Below are 19,192 nucleotides of genomic sequence, written 5' to 3'. Positions count from 1 at the left end.
TTATAATTAAAAATAATTTTATATAATAAAGTTAAAAAATAATATATATTAAAACTTATAACTTATTTTTATTTTATTCTTTTTTAATTAAAAAAAAAATTCTTTTCTTTTTATATTTATTTTTTAGCTTAACTAATTAGCCTAATTATACTTCTTTAGTATATCTTTTTATTACTTAATTCTATTAGTAATTAAGATTAGTTTCTTTAAACTTAACTTCTTTATTTATATACTACTATCCCTTTCTAGCTTTCTACTATAAGTAGGTCTCTAGCTAATTATATATACTATGATCTCCACTTAAATCACAACAGTAGGGCTACGAATAAGCGAGGCTAACCAGGTTAGCGGCTTTTACCCCGGTCTATTCACATGATGGAAACCTGGTGCAGCCATGGCGGCCAACCACTGCTTGATGGTTGAAGCCGTGCTGTATATGATGACTTTTGGTCACAAAATTCGCCAAGCATAATTAACGAGTGGCAGGTTTATATGTACCTACTAATCTACATATGTAGGTCCCAAGCTATCCGCTGCCAGAGCAGCCGTGAACTGTGGCGCAGGCTAGTGCTAATGATAATACCTATAATGACAGCTGCACGCTTGCCCTACAGGCTACAGGGAGCAGATGCCTCCACAGGTAGCGGTGGGGCCTATTGACAGCACGGACAGCAGCGAGGACGGCGGGTCATAGCCCTGGTGGAAAAGGTAAAAAAAAAATTGGCTGAATTCGGTATTTGAATTGTAGTTTGACATTCCTTGTAGTTTATTGATCGTGGTTACTGCCCAGAATGAGACTGTTTACTGATGCAGTCAGTGGGGCACAGACGAGGACAGCCTTGTCGGTGCCCAGCCCAGTGCAGCCAAGTCCATCTGCGCACTCTCCACTCAGCCCGCTCCAGCCCCAGCATGCCAGCCTCAATTCATTCAGGGGTCCCTTTTCCCTTTTTCCTCCCTCGCTCCCTTTTCTACTCCTTCCCCTCCCCTGCATCAGCCAAACACAGGTACGGAGACGGACTACGGAGACGGACTACGCATACCTAACGATTAGTTACCTACTTCGCGGCGCTTGGCCTGCTCTAGGCCCTCTAGGCCTCGCCTGTCCCCTCCTAGTTAGCCTTTCGCGCGCCGTCGTCTCCTTTCCCTCAGCTTCATCCTTTTTTCTTGCTCTTCTCCCCATCTGTATCCCTAATTACCTTCATTTTCTTTCCTCTTGCTCTTATTTTGCCCAACAACACTGCTTCCGCCCTTTTTCGGGATATATTCATACTCGCCCATCATCGTTCTACCCGTCACACAGCGATCGATCGAGGACAAGGGACGACAAGAGTCCAAAAAAAAAAGGTTGGGCCACAGATCACCCACCTATCGCGCACAGGGCCATCTACGGCGCATCGCCACACGCGCTCCCTTACAACGCCATCCGCGAGCCTTCTTTGCTCCATTCATAGCATCTATACACTTGGCTTGCCCATCATGCCTCGTCCATCTGGCGACTCGCCGCTTCCCACGGCCGAAAAGCCGGCCGCCCCAACAGCGGCCTCCGGCCTCCACCCCTCGCTCTTCATCCTGTATGCTCTCTTCTGCGCTCCCGGCATCTTCGCATCATCCTCTGGCGCGCGCAAGCACTAATACCAGCATTTCTCTAGAAACTGGATCCTCTTCTCCAATGCTACCATCCTCTTCAACAAATGGCTCCTCGACACAGCCGGCTTCCGTACGTTGGCGCGCTAAGTCGCGTTATAGTCCCCTCGTTCCGTGTCACCTACTAACATGGCATGTCTAGGATACCGTACGTTCTCCGTCCTACACCCACGCACCACGACCCCCTCCGCAACGTTCTGCTAACCATAGACAGCCATTATTTTAACATGCTGGCATCTTATCTTTGCTACCGCCGCCACCCAGATCCTCGCCCGCACTACGAACCTCCTTGAGAGTCGCAAGTCCCTCCCCATCAACGGCCGCATGTACCTCCGCACCATTGTCCCCATTGGTGTCCTCTACACCGGCTCCCTCGTCTTCTCCAATCTCGTCTACCTCTATCTCTCCGTCGCCTTTACCCAGATGCTCAAGGCCGGCTCCCCCGTTGCCGTCCTCTTCACCTCATGGGCTTTTCGCGTCGCCGAGCCCAACCTCGCCAAGTTTCTCAACATTCTCGTCATCGTCGTCGGCGTCGCCGTGGCCAGCTTTGGCGAGATAAACTTTTCCTTGATCGGCTTCACCTATCAGATGCTCGGCATCGTCTTTGAGGCGGTCCGCCTCATCATGATTCAAGTCATGCTCACAGCCGAGGGCATGAAGATGGACCCTCTTGTCGCCCTCTACTACTACGCTCCCGTCTGCGCCTTCTTCAACATCTTTGTCGCCCTCTTCACCGAAGCCAGCACATTCAAGTATGAGGATCTTGTCAACACCGGCTTCACCGTGCTCTTCCTCAACGCCAGTGTCGCCTTTATGCTCAACATTGCTAGCGTCTTTCTCATTGGCAAAACGTCTGGTCTCGTCCTCACCCTCACCGGTATCCTCAAGGCAATCTTGCTTGTCGCCGTCTCCGTCGTCATCTGGAAGACGCCCATTACCTTGCTCCAAGCCTTTGGCTACGGCATAGCCCTCCTCGGTCTCTCCTACTACTCCCTCGGCTATGACAATGTCGTCAAGGTGTACAACAACTCCACCGCTTACATCTCGGCCACCATGAACTCGTATGGCGCTGTTCCTGGTTCTGCCGACGGTGTCCGCGGTGGCCTGCTCACCAAGCGCTACATTGTCCTCGGCAGTGCCGTCTTTGGCTTCCTTTTTGTCATGGCCGTCCTCTTTATGTGGGTGAATTCGGTGCCCACCACTATCCCCGTCACCTCATTAGGCACGAATTAGACGCGCTGTAAGAATCTATGGAATACAGGAGAATCTCGTCACTATCTACCCTTTGGATATTAGGCGTTTGAGCCATGGCTGTACTTTTATCGCCCGTTTGGGCACTTCTGGATGTGGAAACAAGCGATTTATTGAGACTAGAAACGGTTTCCTTTTTATGTATGGTTAATATGATGAAGATTAAATCCAAACAGGCATGGCGATCATTTTGCTTGCTTATTGGCTGCAGGCGAGATTGCCGTTAAGGTTGCACAAGACATCGTCTGTATCAATCAGCCGAGACCCGGAGGGCAATGTTTATCGACATACTCAAGTTGATCTGCGTCAGCTTCTCGTGGCCGCTGCCATCCCCGCACGTCGCGTGGAAAAAGTTGTGCGTCCCAAGCGGATCAATACCAAAGTCGCGGCAGCTATGCGCGAACCTGTCGAATCGAGGTCAGCTTCTTCTCCCCGAAACAACTATACAGCCAACGACAACAAACATACCCGCTCCCGCCCGTCAGCTGCCCAAAGGTGTTGGACAGGCAGTCGTTGATGAGCACCGCCGGGTTGTAGTGACGCTCGCCGGCCCGGTCGAGGCAGTAGGTCGCAAACACGGACATGTCGGCGTCGGGCCGGCCCGACGTGCCGTTCTGCGCGTACGCCCGTCCGCACGTCCCGGCGAAGCCGGAGCAGCCGCCGCGCCGGACCATCGCCGCGGTACCGGCCGAGGCGAAAAGAAGCACGGCATCGAGAAGCATGGTGTATGTGCAGGTTGTCTACGAAGTCGCGGTGGATGAGTGGCAAGGAAAGGGCTTGAGAGAGCGGTTTCTACAGAGGATTGACGGGAACGCGGGTCATGTCTTGGACGGAAGCGGCATGGGATCCAAGAGCCTGCCATCGGCCCGATCCATCTGGGAGCGGGAGGATCACATTGGAAGACACGCTACGCTTTGTGATGGTAGGGTCGTCTTGGAAGCTGCAGATGGCGGCTTGGCTAGAGTTGCATCGCATTAGTTCGGCGCACATTACCCCGGTGCAGTGCCGTGCCGCGCTTGCATGTACATGGTGTGGCTTGGGGGGAAAATAGACGGGGTCAAGTATGATGATGCCCAAGACGGGCCTAAACTTGACTTGGCATGTGTATTAGCGGCTGGTTTGCTTGGTGGTGATCTGTATGGTCTCGGCAAGGTCGCCGGTCAGACTTGTACAAAGAGGCCGAGAATGCACTATATCGAGCAAGTTGAGTTGCTTGCTGCAATATAAGGTGCGAAAAATGAATGCCGGCCTCGGACAAGTGAGAAGCACACTCGTGATGTATTTCAGGTCTTGCTAGCTGCCAACGCAGAACTAATACATCGCCGCACAATATCCAAAGGGGGGAAATAAGGACAGAACGCGAGAGCAGGAAAAGTGACGAACAAAAAAAATATGTCAAGAAAAAATAATGGGAAATAGGACGTGAAAACAAACGAAACACTGGGGCCGTGTAAAGCAAAAACCAATTTTAAGAGCTCGGAGCCGGGATCGAACCGACGACTTCAGGATAATCTTACTGGTGGTTACCCACTTAGCTGCAATCCCGTACTCTACCACTGAGTTATCCGAGCTTGGGGTAAAAACTTTGCAAATATAGCTCATATAGGTGGCGCAGCATTTGTGGCGGCTCCAGCAAAGACAGCAAGGCAAACCGACCTTGAAAACCCAGAAACTGTTTAAACAACTGTTTCTTTTCGACATGGCGTGCCTTTTCGATTAGAAACACGACTTATTTGTGGTAATGTAAGCAGGCAACTCCGTGTCACCACCCCCACGCTGAAAAGAGGCATTGACAACATCTCAATAGCGTTCTGCGAACATCAAACTAAAGTATGGGTGCATCTAAGTATTGATAGATTAATCGCAAATAAACAGTGGCTTCTGGACCAATGTACGAGCCAATTTGTAGAGGAGCATGCGTACACAGCGGACGGTATTCCATACATTCCATATGCGCGAGCTGCCCGTGCCATTTGTAGGCAGCACCAAAAAAGGACCAGCCAAAAGAAAATTGTTCTGCGGCAGGCCCCATCAATTTGCACCTCCTACATAATTCTTGTTCACCAACAAAAAAAAGCTAAAATAGTGTTGGATGATTACAGTTCCATCGTCACGGAGCCTCGCCTTCGCAGCACCTATTGCTGTCAGCCACAAACAACCCCACCAAGTTTGTGGGGTGCAAAATCAACAAAAAAAAATGTAAAAACGAAAGCTGTAGAGCTCGAAGCCGGGATCGAACCAGCGACTTCAGGATATTTCGCTGGTGAATGTGTAAACACCTCACTGCAATCCCGTACTCTACCACTGAGTTATCCGAGCTGGACGTGGAGTCGAACCAACCAATTACGCACTATACACGACTCCGATTTCCAGGTCGCGTACCATGGCGGGTGTCAAGAGAAAAGAGCATGGTTGATTAGAAGTTCGGCTTCTAAATATACGGGCTTCTTCGGCTACTGTGGCTAAGATGTCGAGTTTTTTCTGGAGCGAGCGTCTGCTACCCTGTGCCTGTGCTATGTACCCGCCGCTGGGCGAGCTCCCGCTTTAACTTGGTACAGGGTATGGTGCGGCTATGTGGTGTGTCTATGGCAAGCTTCAATATCAAGGGAAGCATGAATCTATTCTGCTCAGGTACCGCTTCATCGAATCCCAATAGTTTTTGGCATACACTATTTCACCCACGACTAGACGGGCTCTCAAACCGTTGGTATTAGACCCAAGAACGCTGGTACTTCATTTGGTTTACGTAACTGCCGTCTATAGTAATGCTGCATTGTATTAATGATTCAAACATTTCAACAATTATGGTGCTGCCGGGGACTTATTAATAGTTACTTATAGCACAAGATCGCAAACAATACCAATGTTGGTCTAAGCCGCAGCTAGACCTTGGATAGTATACTTTGCTACTTTCCAGTGTATTGTAACCAGCGTCATCAACTCACCATATTAATTTCTTGCCCTTGACTTTCCTGGAAACATCACCTCAACTTATTTGTTTCAATGTAGGCCCCTGTGCAGACTCATATATTGGTGACCATCTGACAAAGAAAAATCGAAAGGAAAGAGCCATCTAACTGCTGGAATTAATATATACAATTATAGTAGCCAGTGTTCTTAAGCCTAGGGGCTGCGGCTACGTCGCCTGCTTCGGCTGCGGTCTCGTCGGTCACGGCGACGGGACGTGCTACGCTCTCGTCTGTCACGGCGGTCCCTATCACGGTCCCTATCACGGTCCCTATCACGGTCCCTATCACGGTCCCTGTCCCTATCACGGTCTCTGTCCCTATGGTCCCTGTCTCTATCTCGATCGCGATCGCCATCTCTGTCGCGGTCCCTATCCCTATCCCTATCCCTATCCCTGTCACGATCCCGATCCCGATCGCGGAACGCGCCCCTCTCAGCGCTACGACTGCGCGACCGACGTTCGTCGCGCCGCCTGTCGTCGACGCCCGGCACAGGAAGCCCCTTGGCCCTCGCATCCTTTTGAGCGGCGAGGTACGCCTTGGCCTCCTTTTCGCGCTTCTTGACCTCTTCGAGCTTGAGCGCCTCAAGTTCCTCGCGCGTTGCCGAGGCGGTGCGCAGGTGCGTGGAGCGGGACCGTGTTCGGCGGTCGCGGTCACGGCCCCTATCACGATCGCGGTCATCTCTGCGATCGCGATCCCTCTCACGGCTCTTGCTCCGGCGGCGCGCAGGCGAGCGAGCCGCGGCTGCCCTGGGGTCGTAGTGGTCGTAGCGGTCTGCCACGGGCCGCTCCCGCGAACGACTGCGGTCTCTGTCTCGTCTTGGGCGGCTGTCCTCGCGGCGGCTGCGCGAGTCCCGACGGCTGCTGCGGTCCTCTCGTCGATCCCGTGAACGGCTTCTCTCCCGGCGGCGCGGTGGCGGTGGTGTCCTAGCGCGCGACCTGCTGCGGTCTCTGCGGCGCGAACGACTCCTGTCCGAAACCCTGGCACGCGAACGGCTGTGATCGCGCTCGTCACGCCGGGGTCGGGAGCGGGATCTCTCTCGTCGCGTCCGTGAGCGGCTGTGGTCTCGCCGGGGCGATTTGGACCGCCGATCGCGGCGGCTTCGCTCTCTGCTGCGGTCACGTCTTTTCTCGGCGTCCTTGTCAAGCGCGCGCGAGGCACTGCGGCTGACGCGTCGCTCGTCGCGCGGCGGCGCGGACGACTCCCCTCGATCGCGGCGTGTCTTGGAATCGCCTCTAACGGATCCACGACCAGACTCGCGTCGGATGGGGTCGATGGCAGAGGCAGGCGCCGATTTGCGAGGCGGCGGCGCCAGCGCCGAGTCAATCTCGATTTCGGGCCGGCTGCGCGTGGAGCGACTCTCGCGGATCAAATCATCCAGGGCTTCCTGCTCGAGGCGCTCGAGCTCTTCCTTGGATAACTCCTTGGGCTCTTTCTCCTTGACCCGGCTCTCTGTATCACGGCGGCGAGATCTGTCCCTATCTCTATCCTTGTCCCTGTCTCGGTCTCGATCCCTATCCCTATCACGGTCTCGGTCTCGGTCACGGCTTCGATCACGGCTTCGATCGCGGCTTCGAGCGCGGTCATCGCCTCTGTCGTCTTTGCGTTCCACTTCACGCTCCTTGTCTCTTCGCTCGCGTTCTTTATGGCGTTTGTCGCGTTCCAAATCTCGAAGTCGTTCCCGCTCTTCACGGTCCGCTTCGCGTTTGCGTCTGCGCTCGTCACGCTCGTCCTGTCGTTTGATCTCGGCCTTTTCCCGCTCTCTTTCTTCCTTCTTGCGCTCCTCCCTCGCGATGCGGCGCTTTTCCTCCTCAATCGCTTCCTCCTTTAGTCGTAGCTCCTCCCGGATGCGGGCGCGCTCGGCGCGTCGGGCCGCCGTATCGGCTGCGTAGTCTTCGTCCGTCTTGGCCCCGCGTAGTCTCTCCGCCTCGGCGGCTTCCGGACCGAGCTCGGCGCGGCGAATCTCGCGGATGCGCTCCTCGATGGTGCCGACGTCAATCAGCTTGCCGAGAACCTCCTCGGCCTTGTGGTAGACGCCAGAGCGCTCGAGAGCGCCGTCGATCAGGGCGGCCGCTTTGCGTCGATCGAGGGTGAGGAGTTGCTGCGGATTTCGCTCGACTTCCTTTTCGGCGACTTCGAGTATGGCCTTGGTGACCTGCGCCTCATAGTCGCTCGCCTCGAACTTGTCCCATACATGCTTGCGAATGTCGTCGTACGCACCCTCCTTTTTGAACGCGTGTGCGAGCGATTCAATGGCGGCGCGTGTCGCCGAGGGCAAGGGTAGGTCGTATGCCTTGTATTTGCGTGTCGTCGCGCCTGCGCTGAGTTTACCACTGGGTGCCTTGTCCATTGAAGCCATTTATCGCGCTGGCTGGCACAAGCCAAGGTCTTAATTCCAGCAGAACCGCGCGTGTTATTTGCTGTATGGAGGCCTTCAAGAAACGTGCATGCTGTAGCGTTGCACACGGCGCGAAGCTGTTGATGCAGGGTTTACTGTTGGTGCTGCGGGAAAGTTCAAGTTGAAATCCCCTGGCGCGCCGCACTCCCTTCGATAAGATATGGGGCACGTGATCGACAATTAGAACATGTAATCTCTCAATGTTGTTGCGGAAACTATTTCGTATGATTGTAGAGAAAAGATGCACTCGGACTTCATGGATCAATGGCTAAGTTCATATTTTGGGGACATGTTGAAAATTAATCGGCTCAGCCATCGCGTACTGGCCCAATACACCTACATCGCGTGTTCCACTTACGCTGCAAGCTAGGTAGGCAGGTAGATTGCCTTGGTAACCAACAGTTCCATATACCAAAAGGGCGAAAAGGAAAAAAAAATACGTGTTGAAGTGGTTTATCCGACAGGAATTAATTGTGATTTTAATTTTGTATTACGCAACTGAGAACCACATCTCTTGGACCTCTATGGAGTTCAACTCTAGAGTCGGCTGCCCCGCACCATCGTACTAAGAAGAGCAACCAGGCTCGCTTCTGCGACTTGACCTGCCAACACACCATTCATATAGAGTTCTATATACACAAGTGCAAGATGTCAGCTACCTCTGTAGACGGCGACCCAATCGACACAAAAGAGAACCTCAGGCGAATGGCTGCTGGTGAACTGTACTATGCCTTCACGCCAGATCTAATTGCGGCTCGCAAGAGGGTCGAAGTTGCCTACAAACAATTCAATAAGGCCGAGAATGCTTCGCGGCGGGAACTTGCCGAGATTTGGAACGAGTAAGCGCAGCCGGACTCTCGATGACCCATTCAATACTGAGCCCCCCCAGTGTCACCCAGGATAAGACGCCGCTCCCCCCCAAGGCCGCCACAGAAGAAGAAGACGAGGAGCTCCTCCAAGACCTGGCTTGGGTTGACCGACCCATTGGCAAGATTGACTACGGCTATAACATCAAGTACAGCCTTAACACCGAGTCCATGCCACGTTTGCGCAAGCTGACGTCTACAGGCTGGGCAAGAATGTGTACATCAACAGCAACAGTGTCTGGATAGACACGTGCACCATCACCATTGGGGACCGGGTCATGGCCGGACCCAACGTTCACTTTTACTCTGGTACGCACCCGGTCGACTACCGCGTCCGCAACGGCACGCGTGGCCCCGAGAGCGGCGGGCCCATCACCGTCGGCGACGACTGCTGGCTGGGCGGCAACGTGACCATCCTGGCGGGCGTTACCATTGGCCGCGGCAGCGTCATTGGCGCCGCCAGCGTCGTCACAAAGGACATTCCGCCCGAGTCTGTAGCGGTAGGAAACCCTGCACGCGTCATTAGAAAGGTTGACACCTCCAAGCCCCCTCAGTTTCAATAAGCGTTTCTATTAGTCGTCCTTTTGTCACATATTCGCAGTATATAGAGGGCACATAGGCAATAAAGAGACTATGATTTCGAATGCTTCTGTATTATAATAGCTGTACAGTTTGAGTAAAAATATGGATGGATATCATGGCGTATTTGTCGTAAACAGTTCGTCGTAGAAGAGAGAGATGGTGTAGATTCGCAACACAACAGTATAAAAAGAGAAGCAAGAACGCCTCGCCACAAAATGGTGTACCACAGAGGGAGTAAGAGGGTAAGAAAAAGAGGGATCGTAGAGACAGTAGACAGAGCGTCAGGCTCAAAATTCGCCGTCGCCCCCATTTCCAATAACATTGGCAGCCCAAAGGCCAACGAGCCCCCACCAGTTCACCTTCCAGCCACGCCACAGTCCGTCGAGGCCCTGGCCGTTTTTGACAAGGGGTGTCTGCGGCCGAGCTTTGTTGGCTTTGCGGTTCCCTTTGATTGGCGGCTGCAGCTGCAAGGTCCTGGAGCCCTCGTTCGAGGTGATATGGTACATGGTGCCTAGGACACCGCGATATGGGCCGATGGGGACAATCGTCTCCATGCGGAGATCCTTGCCGGCGAGAGCACGAATGTATTCAGGGCTCGATAGAACAGCCATCTGTCCCCGGCGAAGGACCGTCTCGAGCGGTAGCTTCACAAGGATAGCCGTCGTTGAGGCGAGGAATTTGGCTGCGGAAAAGGTCATGGGCGACGCCTGTTTATCGAGCAAGAACTTGGTGCGCAGAAGAAGAGGAGTCGAAAGGGTAAAGAGTGGGTGTATGAGCGAGTTGAGAATCGTGGGTATAGCAAGCATCGAGTTGATAAAGTACGACGGCAAAGCGCGCAGCGTGGCGAGGGTGCGGCGCGGGCCCTTGCTGCTGGGCGTCATGATGAGTCTCGTCCTGACAAGGTCGAGCGGCGCGAGAGCCAATCCAGTTACTACAGCCGCAGTGGCCGCAATAAATAGTGATGCCCACGGATACGGCGTCGCGATATCAATGATGCGATCGATGTCCTCCTTGAGACCCAAGTCCGGAACATTGAATACGGCGCTGAGGAAGCTGCGGGACCAGTTCTCCAGCAGCGAGTGCAGCACTGTGTATAAAAACGTGGCATTGGAGGCCTTCCATACACCAAATGCGCCATTCTTCTGCCATAGATGGCCGATGACTTCGGTGACGGAATCGGGGCGGCGAAGAGGAATATAGTGCTCCGAGATGACGGGTTGCCGGTGTGTGACGGGCTTTGGGGAGGTGAGCGGGGAAGCGCGGCGCTCGGTCAGGCTGCCTCTCATCGTGCTTGCAGGCGTATCGGGGCCGTTGTATGTAAAGAATGTAGATTCGTCGCCTTCCGAGTCGGAATCGTGCTGGGGGTTAGGTCAGCGTTGTCACACGAGCTGTGTGACCCGTGGCATCACGGAGAGGGCGATACCTACATCAGGAATTCCCAGGCCTTGGCTGGAAAACGACATGGCAGAAACTTCTGTTTCTACTGACTCGGACAGCAGTGCCTTCTCATCCTGGTTGCGGGCCTGGAGGATCGTCTTGGCCACCTCAAACGGCTGTGCCATGAGCACCGAGGTGTACTTCCAAACAAGGTCGTCGAGCAGCTCCTTGACGCTGCGCGTCATGCTCGGCGTGTCATCGTCCATGTAACCATTGTAGTCGAGATCGGCAAACATGTCGCGTGCCCGACTGGCGTAGCGTGACGACGTGGCGACGGCTGACGAGGCCGTCGCGTTGCGCGCCGACGAGGACGAAAAGGCTTTGGGCCCGGGAGCGGCGGGCTCTACGCGCTCGCCGATCGAGGGCCGGATGTAGTATGGTCGTAGGGGATTGACCCCGTCGCCGTGGCTCGTCATTTTGAAGATTATGGGAGACTCATGTGGTGGTGGAGAAGGAGGTGAGGGGATGAGGGGATGAAGAGGAAAAAAAGTTTGGCAAGTGGCAGGGAAATGAAATCGTACCTGGCTGGGTGCAGTGGCGAGTCGGATGTGGCAGGCGGCGGGCCGGAGCCGCTAATAAACAAGTTGGGCGGCGCAACTTGACTAACCACCACTACCGAACGCGAAACCCCTGTCGCCTGAATTTCCAAGATAATTCATAATTCATCATGCTATTGGGTATCTCACAGTACTTTCTATTTTCTTGTCACCTACGTCAGTGCTCGAAATTCTGACAGGAAAAGAACATCGAGTAGACAGAATGGAAAGAGATAACAATGATGGCACATTCAAGACAAAATTGGACTTTTCGAACTCATCCAAAATAAATACTTGCGATTCAGGGCGACCTCGACTTAAAATTGATCCAAAATATCCGTTAATACTAGCTATGTATTTATACACCCAACCAGCAGATCTCAGTAGTGCGAATAGTACAAGATGGATCTACCCCCCTCTCTATCCCCAAACATAGCATTGTACACTCTTTGCCAATTTGGATCAAAGTGGAATATTCAATATCCAATATTCAATATCCAAGCCAGCAACAGACTACCCTCTGGCATAGCGATACAGAAGAGCCATCTCCCGCATTCTCACGGCCTGGCCAGGAGTAAATCCAGTCTTGCAGGGTCTACCACGCTCAGTCAGTATAGTGCGGCACGGCATCCAAAAAAAAAAGGTCAATATCAACTTACTCGCGGGAGTAATCCATATGATTCTCAATGGGATCAAGGCCCGGCAGCTGCGGGCAGGTGTTGCGCCCGACTGGGCAATTGGTCTCCCAGTTGGCACTGGCCTCGGCCGGCGTGTCCGCCACGTAGTCACCCTGTGTCTGGCTGCAGCCGCCATCAAAGGTGTGAAGGAGCCCAAACCAGTGTCCGACTTCGTGGACGCTCAGGAATCCCCGGCGGTTGAGGGTGCCGTCAGGGAAAGAGTCGCTCGCGGCCATGCAGCCGTCAATGGACAGGTATTGGTCGTTGCTGCCAATCCAGAAGGGGTAGCGGCAGTAGCCGCTGCCTCGCCAGCTGGGAATGTAAAAGAGGTTGAGATCGAGACGTCCGCCGATGCGCAGACGGGGGATCATCTCGCCCTCAACAGAGCTGCCGGGGTACGCGGCGTTGGCCCAGCGTGTGTTGACAGTGTACGAGGTGTTGACGTAGTTGAAAGCTATATTGGCCAGGGCGTATTGCTGGTTGAGAACTCGGATCTGCGAATCAATCTGTTGTCTCTATTTTTTACATAACATCAGCGTCCGACAAAGTTCCACTGATCCAGTGTTCCATACAGAGATGTACCCCGCAGAAGGAGAAGTGCCAGAAGCGTTCTGGATGATGTGGACGTAGGTGTTGAAAACCATGGGCGCGGTGCTGCCCGCTTGCCGGGCGTCGATTGAAGTGTCGAACCCGGTGGCGTCGACAAGATTGGCTGTCCCGACGGCAACATCCTTCATGATGGAAGCGTCACTGGCGAGCAACTTGGCATGGACTTTGCGGCCGTCGTCGCTGCCATGGGCTACGCAAAATTCGCTTCCATGTTGCGGGGGAATGGCAGCAGCCAAAGGCAGGGCAGCCAGCAAGGCCGCGACGATGCGGGAAGAAAGAAGCATGATGAGCACAAGGAGAAGGTAGTCCTTTTCGAGAGTGCCTTGTTGTAAGCTGTGAAAGAGTTGTTGGAGCGGCTGTAAAATATTGATGAGACTGCCATCACGACCGGTTTATATACACCGTGCTGGGCATGATGAACTCTGAGAGCGAGCTCCTCGTCATCAACTGCCGAGATGAGCAATGATTTGAAGTACGTTTCTGTTACGATAACGAAACCTATCAATCTGCTCATACCCCAACTTAGATTGACGAGATTACACGATCGTTGCCGCCAAAGAGACGTTGTAAAGCCTACTACCTGCCGGTTGCAGCTAGCATACCCGCCTCCGATACCGCTGTATTCATCGAAACTGCCTAAAAAGGACAGACAAACGAGGAGATGGGATTGGGAATGAATGAGCTTGGCAGAGAATTGGGGAAGTTGTGTTTCGCGTGTGCCTAACCGCCTTGTAAGTGATCAGGGCAGCTCGGCGACGTCGACAGGTCAAGTGGGCGGGAAAATGAGGCTTGCCCAGCCGTTGTGCAACTTCCAAGAAGGGCCAAAAGCTAAAGCTAGTATGGAGATTTCCCCTCATTTTGTCTATTGCTTAAGAATGAGGTAATCTGTTCAGCGATACGGGTGATCAAATGCCCTAGTTATCCTAGCTCCCCCAATGCCAAGCTGAGGCGCCTCCGGCTTTGCTGGCTCTGGGAAGCCATGTAGAGATAAAACCTCCGAGGGTCCGCACAAAAAAGCCAAGCGACGCTTTCGAAATCAGACGAAACGAAGCCGAGAATTGTTGCATTCTAGATTTGGAAATTGGAGGACTATGCTGGGGTACGCTGTTGTGTTGCACCGAAGGCTGGGCAGTGTTTGGCAACTAGTCTCCGGCAATATTCTAGAACGGATAAAGTAGCAATTGGCCTTAAAGCAGTCCGCGGATCTCTCGTCATATTTCCCCCGTAAAACAAATTAAATCTTGTACTCCCACGAACGTATAGCAGTGCGGAGCTATAATATCAGTGATGATACAGCGGACAAGACTGACCGAATTGAAGACCCAAAAGATAAGAGAAGAAGAAGTTTGCTATCTCGTACCGGAGCCCACACTCCAATGACTACATATTCTTAATCGTGATCCTTGTCACCATAGACAACGTAACCGCAGCCTCGGACATCGAGCCTCTCGGGCCTGAGAGGGCGCCACTTTAATTCTCCGGAAGGCCATCTCGGCTGCAGCCAATGGCAGCGGCCGTAATTGAACAAGCCCGAGCCAGGGAAAAAAAAAAACGCTCCTGAGCCAAACGTCAGAGCTTACCAGCCGCAAAACCCGCCATCATCAACTGCCACCAAACAACGTCCGTCCCCCTCCGTCCACCCCCTCCTTCTCTACCCCCCATGTCGACCACACGCACAATCGCGACCAGCATTGCCAGGCTGTCCATAGCCACGAGCCGACGACGGCCCGCCTGCGCCGCCGCCGCCGCCCGCGTCGGCCTTGCTACCTCATATCTGCCGAGCCGGCCCACGACGGCGCCGGCAGGCTGGACGACGGCGCTGGCGATGCGCACATTTACGACGACGCGGGTGCAGCGCCACGGGCACGTCCACACGCCCAAAGCCGGTGAAGAGTGAGCGTCATCTCCCTCCCTCGGCCCCCCGAGATTTTTAATTTCCCGAGAACCGTTTCCGCTGACCTGCAAGACTCTACATTACGTTTGTCGACAAGGACGGCGAGGAGCACAAGCTCGCCGTCGCCGCGGGCGACAACCTGCTCGACATTGCGCAGGCGCACGACCTCGAGATGGAGGGCGCCTGCGGCGGGTCCTGCGCCTGCTCGACCTGCCACGTCATCGTCGCCGACGAGGGGCTGTACGACAAGATGCCCGAGCCCGAAGACGACGAGAACGACATGCTCGACCTGGCGTTTGGCCTCACCGAGACAAGTCGCCTCGGCTGCCAGGTCGTCATGACAAAGGAGCTCGATGGCTTGGTCGTCAAGCTGCCCACCATGACGCGCAACTTGCAGGCCAGCGACTTTCAATAGTGCTGGATATGGGAACGCTCAAGGGGAGAAGAAGAAGAAAGAGCCATTGAATTGATTTTTTGTACATGCGGGATTTTCCATTTTATTTTTTCAACTGCATCCGGCGCAAACACTACATGTACAATACTGTAACGAACAAGTCGTTGGGCGGGGGGCGAGCTGACGGGATGGACAAAGCGGCATAATAAAATGGGGATGCGTATATGGGATATTGTAACAACAAATATAAAGAGATTCCCTATTCTACAAGATCACTTGGATGCTCTGAGGAACCTGAACAATCACGTCCATCAACATGACAATTGAATATCCATTCATTCCCAGACTTTACTCAATGACATGGCTCAAAAACAAATCCATTATATACAGTATGCAATTTACGGGCGCCCTCCCCTCCGCTACGCCTCCTCAATCGCACTCGCGCTCTTCTTGAGCGCCTGACCCCCCGACGCCAACAGGTCCAGGAAGCCCTTTTTGCTCATCTCATTGACCTTTTCCTCGCGACGCCCCATGCCGAGCACGCCGGCCTGCCTCGTCGCGCGCTCCGCCTCGCCCGACTTGACCTGCGCCGCGCGCACGGCGTTGAACATTTTGACGACACCCCGCTGCGCCGTCTTGCGCAGCTTGCCCTCGGCCGCCAGTATGTCCGACGTTGTCGTCTCCGGCACGGCCGCCGTGGCCACGAGCACGTCACGCACGCGGCCCTTTTCCTGCGCCTTGCGCTTGTGCTCCCACAGCTGCCGCTTCGCCTTGGCCTCAAGCGCGCTCTCGACGACCGCCCGCGACGACGCGTGCGCCGCGGCGCTGCGCGCCAGGACCGGGTCGGCGCGCTTCGACGATGACAGCTTGGTGGACAGAATCTTGGACAGCGATGTGGCAAAGGCGGCGGGGTCGTTGCGCTTCTTGGGTTTTCTGGAGCCGCCTTCCTCATCGTCGTCGTCCAGGTCAAATTCGTCATTCATGTCCTCGTCATCTTCATCGTCGTCGTCGTCTTCGTCATTGTCTTCTGCCTCGGGCAAGGCCTGCTCGACATCGCTGTTGTCATCTGTAGCTAGCTTCTTGGGCATTTTGGCCTTGACTTTTGCGCTGCCTTTGGCGACCCGGGCCTCTTTCGGCGGGGCTTCCTCTTCTGAACTCGAATTGTCGCTGCCATCGTCCCCGCCGACGTCGTCGGCTTTGGCATTGTGAATATCGTCGTCCGAGTCGAGCAGGTTGACAGCGTCAAAGTCTTGCTGCTGCTGCTCGTCGCCCTCGTCCTCGTCCTCATCCTCTGAGCCGCTGTGGTATTCCTTTTGCACACGTCGCTCACGCCTTTGTCGTTTCATGGGCTTCTGGAACTTGCTGCGCATGAGGCGCTTATTGTTGGTAGGAGGACCAGCCATGGTGATTTGTGAAAAAATTGCCGTTGATTGTAGAAAATTGGCAATTTTTGTATCGAGGCAAGCACACAGTGGCACTCTACATTTTGGCTAAAAAAATGCTTGCATGGCTAATTTTGCCGGATCTTTTCTGCGTGGTGGGGCGGCCGTTCAAGGCGGTGAAGGTACAAGGTTGACTTTATATCTACAGTCTTCCCTGATGAGCCGCATTGAAGGCGTCAAGCCGGCGAGTATTAAATACGGCAGTAATTGTTCGATAAAATAGAATTATTAAAAAAAATAATGTCAATTAAAAAAAGAGAAAGATCGCGCCTAGATGATCGCAATACCTCCCATTGGGCGCCGAAGCGCATCAGAGAACCAAACGCCGCATACTCCACACAAGGACATCACAAGAGAAAACACGAAAAGTAAAATTAAAACTTGAGAAAGTCCCAGATAGAACCAGAACTGCTGCTCGCCGGCTTGGCGGCGACGAGGGTAGTGTTCCACGCCTCCTTGCCATCGACATAGAGTTGATAATGAAGTGAGCTTTCACCATCAATGTTCTCGATAGTAAACGCGCCGAATTTAGAGGAGCCGGCGGGGATATACCTAGAAAAGTTAATTTTATGCTCAATTATGTTCAAGGTGACAATGCTTACTTCAGTTTGATATCCTCATCATCAGTCTGCCTGTATGTCGGGAATGGAGAGGCAAACTGGTTGAGAGGACTGGTGGAAATTTCGTGCGCTGCAGCGGAAGCAGGCCACTTGGACTCTTTAGGGGGCGGAAACTTGGTAGCAGCAAATTCGTGGCGATCGCCGGAAAGGATGAGGACACCCATACCGCGAGAACCAGCATCCCACATGGCTTCGAGTATTCTGCGTCGCTCAACAAGGAAGCCGCCCCAAGTGTCCCGGACATTCACGGGCCAGTTTTTGGTGAAGGGAACAGACGAGGCCACAATCTTCCACTTGATGCCGCGCGGCTCGGGGCGTGCGAGCCAGGCGAGGAAGTCCTCTAGCTGCTCAGCGCCAAGCATGGTCTTGTCTTCGTCTTCAAAAGGTACCTTGTTGCGCGAGCGGTAGCTGCGGGTATCCATCAAGAAAAAGCTGGCCGGGCCTTGGGCAAACGTGTACCAAGTGGCATTTTGGCGCCGAACGTTGGTAGTGCCCGCACTGAGAGCCTTTGGCGGGTTCACATTCGCTTGGTAGGTGGCCCAAGGTTGAACTGCAGCCTGGTATACCCCAGTGTCGCTGGCGTCCCAGTCGTTGGAAATTTCGTGGTCATCAAGGACATGAATCCAGCTCAAGTTCTGGGCAACAGGTGCCCAGTCCGGAGAAGCATAGACTTGGCGGTATTGCATTCGGTACTCAGCAATGGACTTGCCAAAACGGTTCGGCACATCGATGTAGATGAAATCACCAAGGAACAACATAAACTGAGCGCTGAGACTAGGGAGCTTGTCGGCAAGATGGCGCAGACCAGGGATGGCCAAGGCGTGATCGAGAGGGTTGTACGGAAAACGCGGCAGAATGCACGACGTAGACAAGAAAGTAAACTTGCCGTCCATTTTGTCAGAAAGTTGGCCAGGTCGTGGAGCAGATAGAAAACGTCCAGTGTGGTTATTAGAGGTCCGATACTCGTACCAGCGAGGGTATTTATGTTTCAAGGGAATGTTGACAATGCCCGTAAAATCAGTCTCGTTGTTGGTCGATTGGAGCCCACCAGCCAAGCGCCAGATGGGGTCTTCAAACGGGGGTTGGGGATCAGCGATGCGAATCTCAACAGTGACTGGCATTTTCGCTTGATCAGGCTCACGAAGAAGCATCTTGGCTTCTTCATTGGAAATATAGCCCAACCGGACGAAGGAGAGATCGTCGGCAGGGTAAAGAACACGCGCGCGGAATAAGGCGTCGGCTGTGAGGGCAACAAAGATGCCGTTGATGACGAAGGTCAAGATGGAGGAGACCTGATCGCGGGGATTTGGGGCGCCAAATGCGAGAATTTTCCAGCTGGAGACGGGCTTTGGCTCCAGGATAATATTCTCTTGCACATCGACTTGGTCGACGACGACGGGAGTGCCACTGCCATCAGCGGGAGCAAGAGTGGTTTCTTTTACAACCACATTAACTTCGTCGTCAGCTACTTGGAGCTCTGGGCCTGCACGGTACGTAGCCAAGTAGGCGGGTACATAGATGGCAAAGGCGGCGAAAACAGCGGTTGGGAAATGAGCCTGTGAATGTTAGCGCAGCCGCCCCCTATCTGGTCATCATGGTGCGTACAGGAAACTATTGTTGGCATGTGAGCAAAAACGATACATATTGAATATGGGAACAGGAGGTCTTACGAATCGAAAGAATATGATGGCGGATATCCTCAGCGCAAGCGAGGATATGCGGGCGACAGTAACTTGGACCGTCATTGTTATCGGAAGTGACGAAGTGGATGTAGGCAGGAAGAAGTAAGGTAAAAAAATCCGAGAAGATGGGTGAAAGAGAGACAGGAAAAGTAGTCGAAGAGATGGGAGATCACGTCATTGATTCATCTGCGGGT

General features: G+C 53.6%; 8 protein-coding genes across 8 annotated transcripts; 3 read left to right on the top strand and 5 right to left on the bottom strand.

The window, feature by feature from the left end:
- Positions 1 to 394: 394 nt before the first annotated feature.
- CCM_07725 (uncharacterized protein) lies at positions 395 to 4,122 on the top strand (the record flags this gene model as incomplete). Its single annotated transcript, XM_006672865.1, has 11 exons — positions 395 to 427; positions 596 to 687; positions 814 to 1,004; positions 1,118 to 1,571; positions 1,650 to 1,717; positions 1,859 to 2,822; positions 2,941 to 3,041; positions 3,072 to 3,250; positions 3,279 to 3,618; positions 3,822 to 3,917; positions 3,947 to 4,122. The coding sequence occupies 11 exons, from the start codon at positions 395 to 397 to the stop codon at positions 4,120 to 4,122; spliced, it is 2,694 nt and encodes an 897-aa protein (XP_006672928.1).
- Positions 4,123 to 5,766: 1,644 nt separating this feature from the next.
- Positions 5,767 to 8,220, bottom strand: CCM_07724 (arginine rich protein; the record flags this gene model as incomplete). Its single annotated transcript, XM_006672864.1, has 2 exons — positions 5,767 to 5,801; positions 6,036 to 8,220. The coding sequence occupies 2 exons, from the start codon at positions 8,218 to 8,220 to the stop codon at positions 5,767 to 5,769; spliced, it is 2,220 nt and encodes a 739-aa protein (XP_006672927.1).
- Positions 8,221 to 8,907: 687 nt separating this feature from the next.
- On the top strand, positions 8,908 to 9,688 carry CCM_07723 (acetyltransferase; the record flags this gene model as incomplete). The annotated part of the gene is made up of 3 exons (XM_006672863.1): positions 8,908 to 9,098; positions 9,149 to 9,274; positions 9,328 to 9,688. The coding sequence occupies 3 exons, from the start codon at positions 8,908 to 8,910 to the stop codon at positions 9,686 to 9,688; spliced, it is 678 nt and encodes a 225-aa protein (XP_006672926.1).
- Positions 9,689 to 9,994: 306 nt separating this feature from the next.
- CCM_07722 (mitochondrial fusion protein (Ugo1), putative) lies at positions 9,995 to 11,560 on the bottom strand (the record flags this gene model as incomplete). Its single annotated transcript, XM_006672862.1, has 2 exons — positions 9,995 to 11,065; positions 11,135 to 11,560. The coding sequence occupies 2 exons, from the start codon at positions 11,558 to 11,560 to the stop codon at positions 9,995 to 9,997; spliced, it is 1,497 nt and encodes a 498-aa protein (XP_006672925.1).
- A 633-nt stretch (positions 11,561 to 12,193) lies between these two features.
- Positions 12,194 to 13,250, bottom strand: CCM_07721 (metalloprotease MEP1-like protein; the record flags this gene model as incomplete). Its single annotated transcript, XM_006672861.1, has 3 exons — positions 12,194 to 12,275; positions 12,340 to 12,872; positions 12,930 to 13,250. The coding sequence occupies 3 exons, from the start codon at positions 13,248 to 13,250 to the stop codon at positions 12,194 to 12,196; spliced, it is 936 nt and encodes a 311-aa protein (XP_006672924.1).
- A 1,376-nt stretch (positions 13,251 to 14,626) lies between these two features.
- CCM_07720 (2Fe-2S iron-sulfur cluster binding domain-containing protein) lies at positions 14,627 to 15,275 on the top strand (the record flags this gene model as incomplete). The annotated part of the gene is made up of 2 exons (XM_006672860.1): positions 14,627 to 14,859; positions 14,933 to 15,275. 2 exons carry the CDS (start codon positions 14,627 to 14,629, stop codon positions 15,273 to 15,275), a joined length of 576 nt encoding a protein of 191 aa, XP_006672923.1.
- A 398-nt stretch (positions 15,276 to 15,673) lies between these two features.
- Positions 15,674 to 16,657, bottom strand: CCM_07719 (DUF1665 domain-containing protein; the record flags this gene model as incomplete). The annotated part of the gene is made up of 1 exon (XM_006672859.1): positions 15,674 to 16,657. One exon carries the CDS (start codon positions 16,655 to 16,657, stop codon positions 15,674 to 15,676), a length of 984 nt encoding a protein of 327 aa, XP_006672922.1.
- Positions 16,658 to 17,070: 413 nt separating this feature from the next.
- On the bottom strand, positions 17,071 to 19,061 carry CCM_07718 (alkaline phosphatase family protein; the record flags this gene model as incomplete). The annotated part of the gene is made up of 4 exons (XM_006672858.1): positions 17,071 to 17,248; positions 17,299 to 18,872; positions 18,922 to 18,927; positions 18,987 to 19,061. 4 exons carry the CDS (start codon positions 19,059 to 19,061, stop codon positions 17,071 to 17,073), a joined length of 1,833 nt encoding a protein of 610 aa, XP_006672921.1.
- Positions 19,062 to 19,192: the final 131 nt, after the last annotated feature.

This window comes from Cordyceps militaris (assembly GCF_000225605.1).
Source record: "Cordyceps militaris CM01 unplaced genomic scaffold CCM_S00006, whole genome shotgun sequence".
In the NCBI taxonomy this organism is placed as follows: Eukaryota; Fungi; Ascomycota; class Sordariomycetes; order Hypocreales; family Cordycipitaceae; genus Cordyceps; species Cordyceps militaris.
This window is presented reverse-complemented; position numbering and strand designations above follow the sequence as displayed.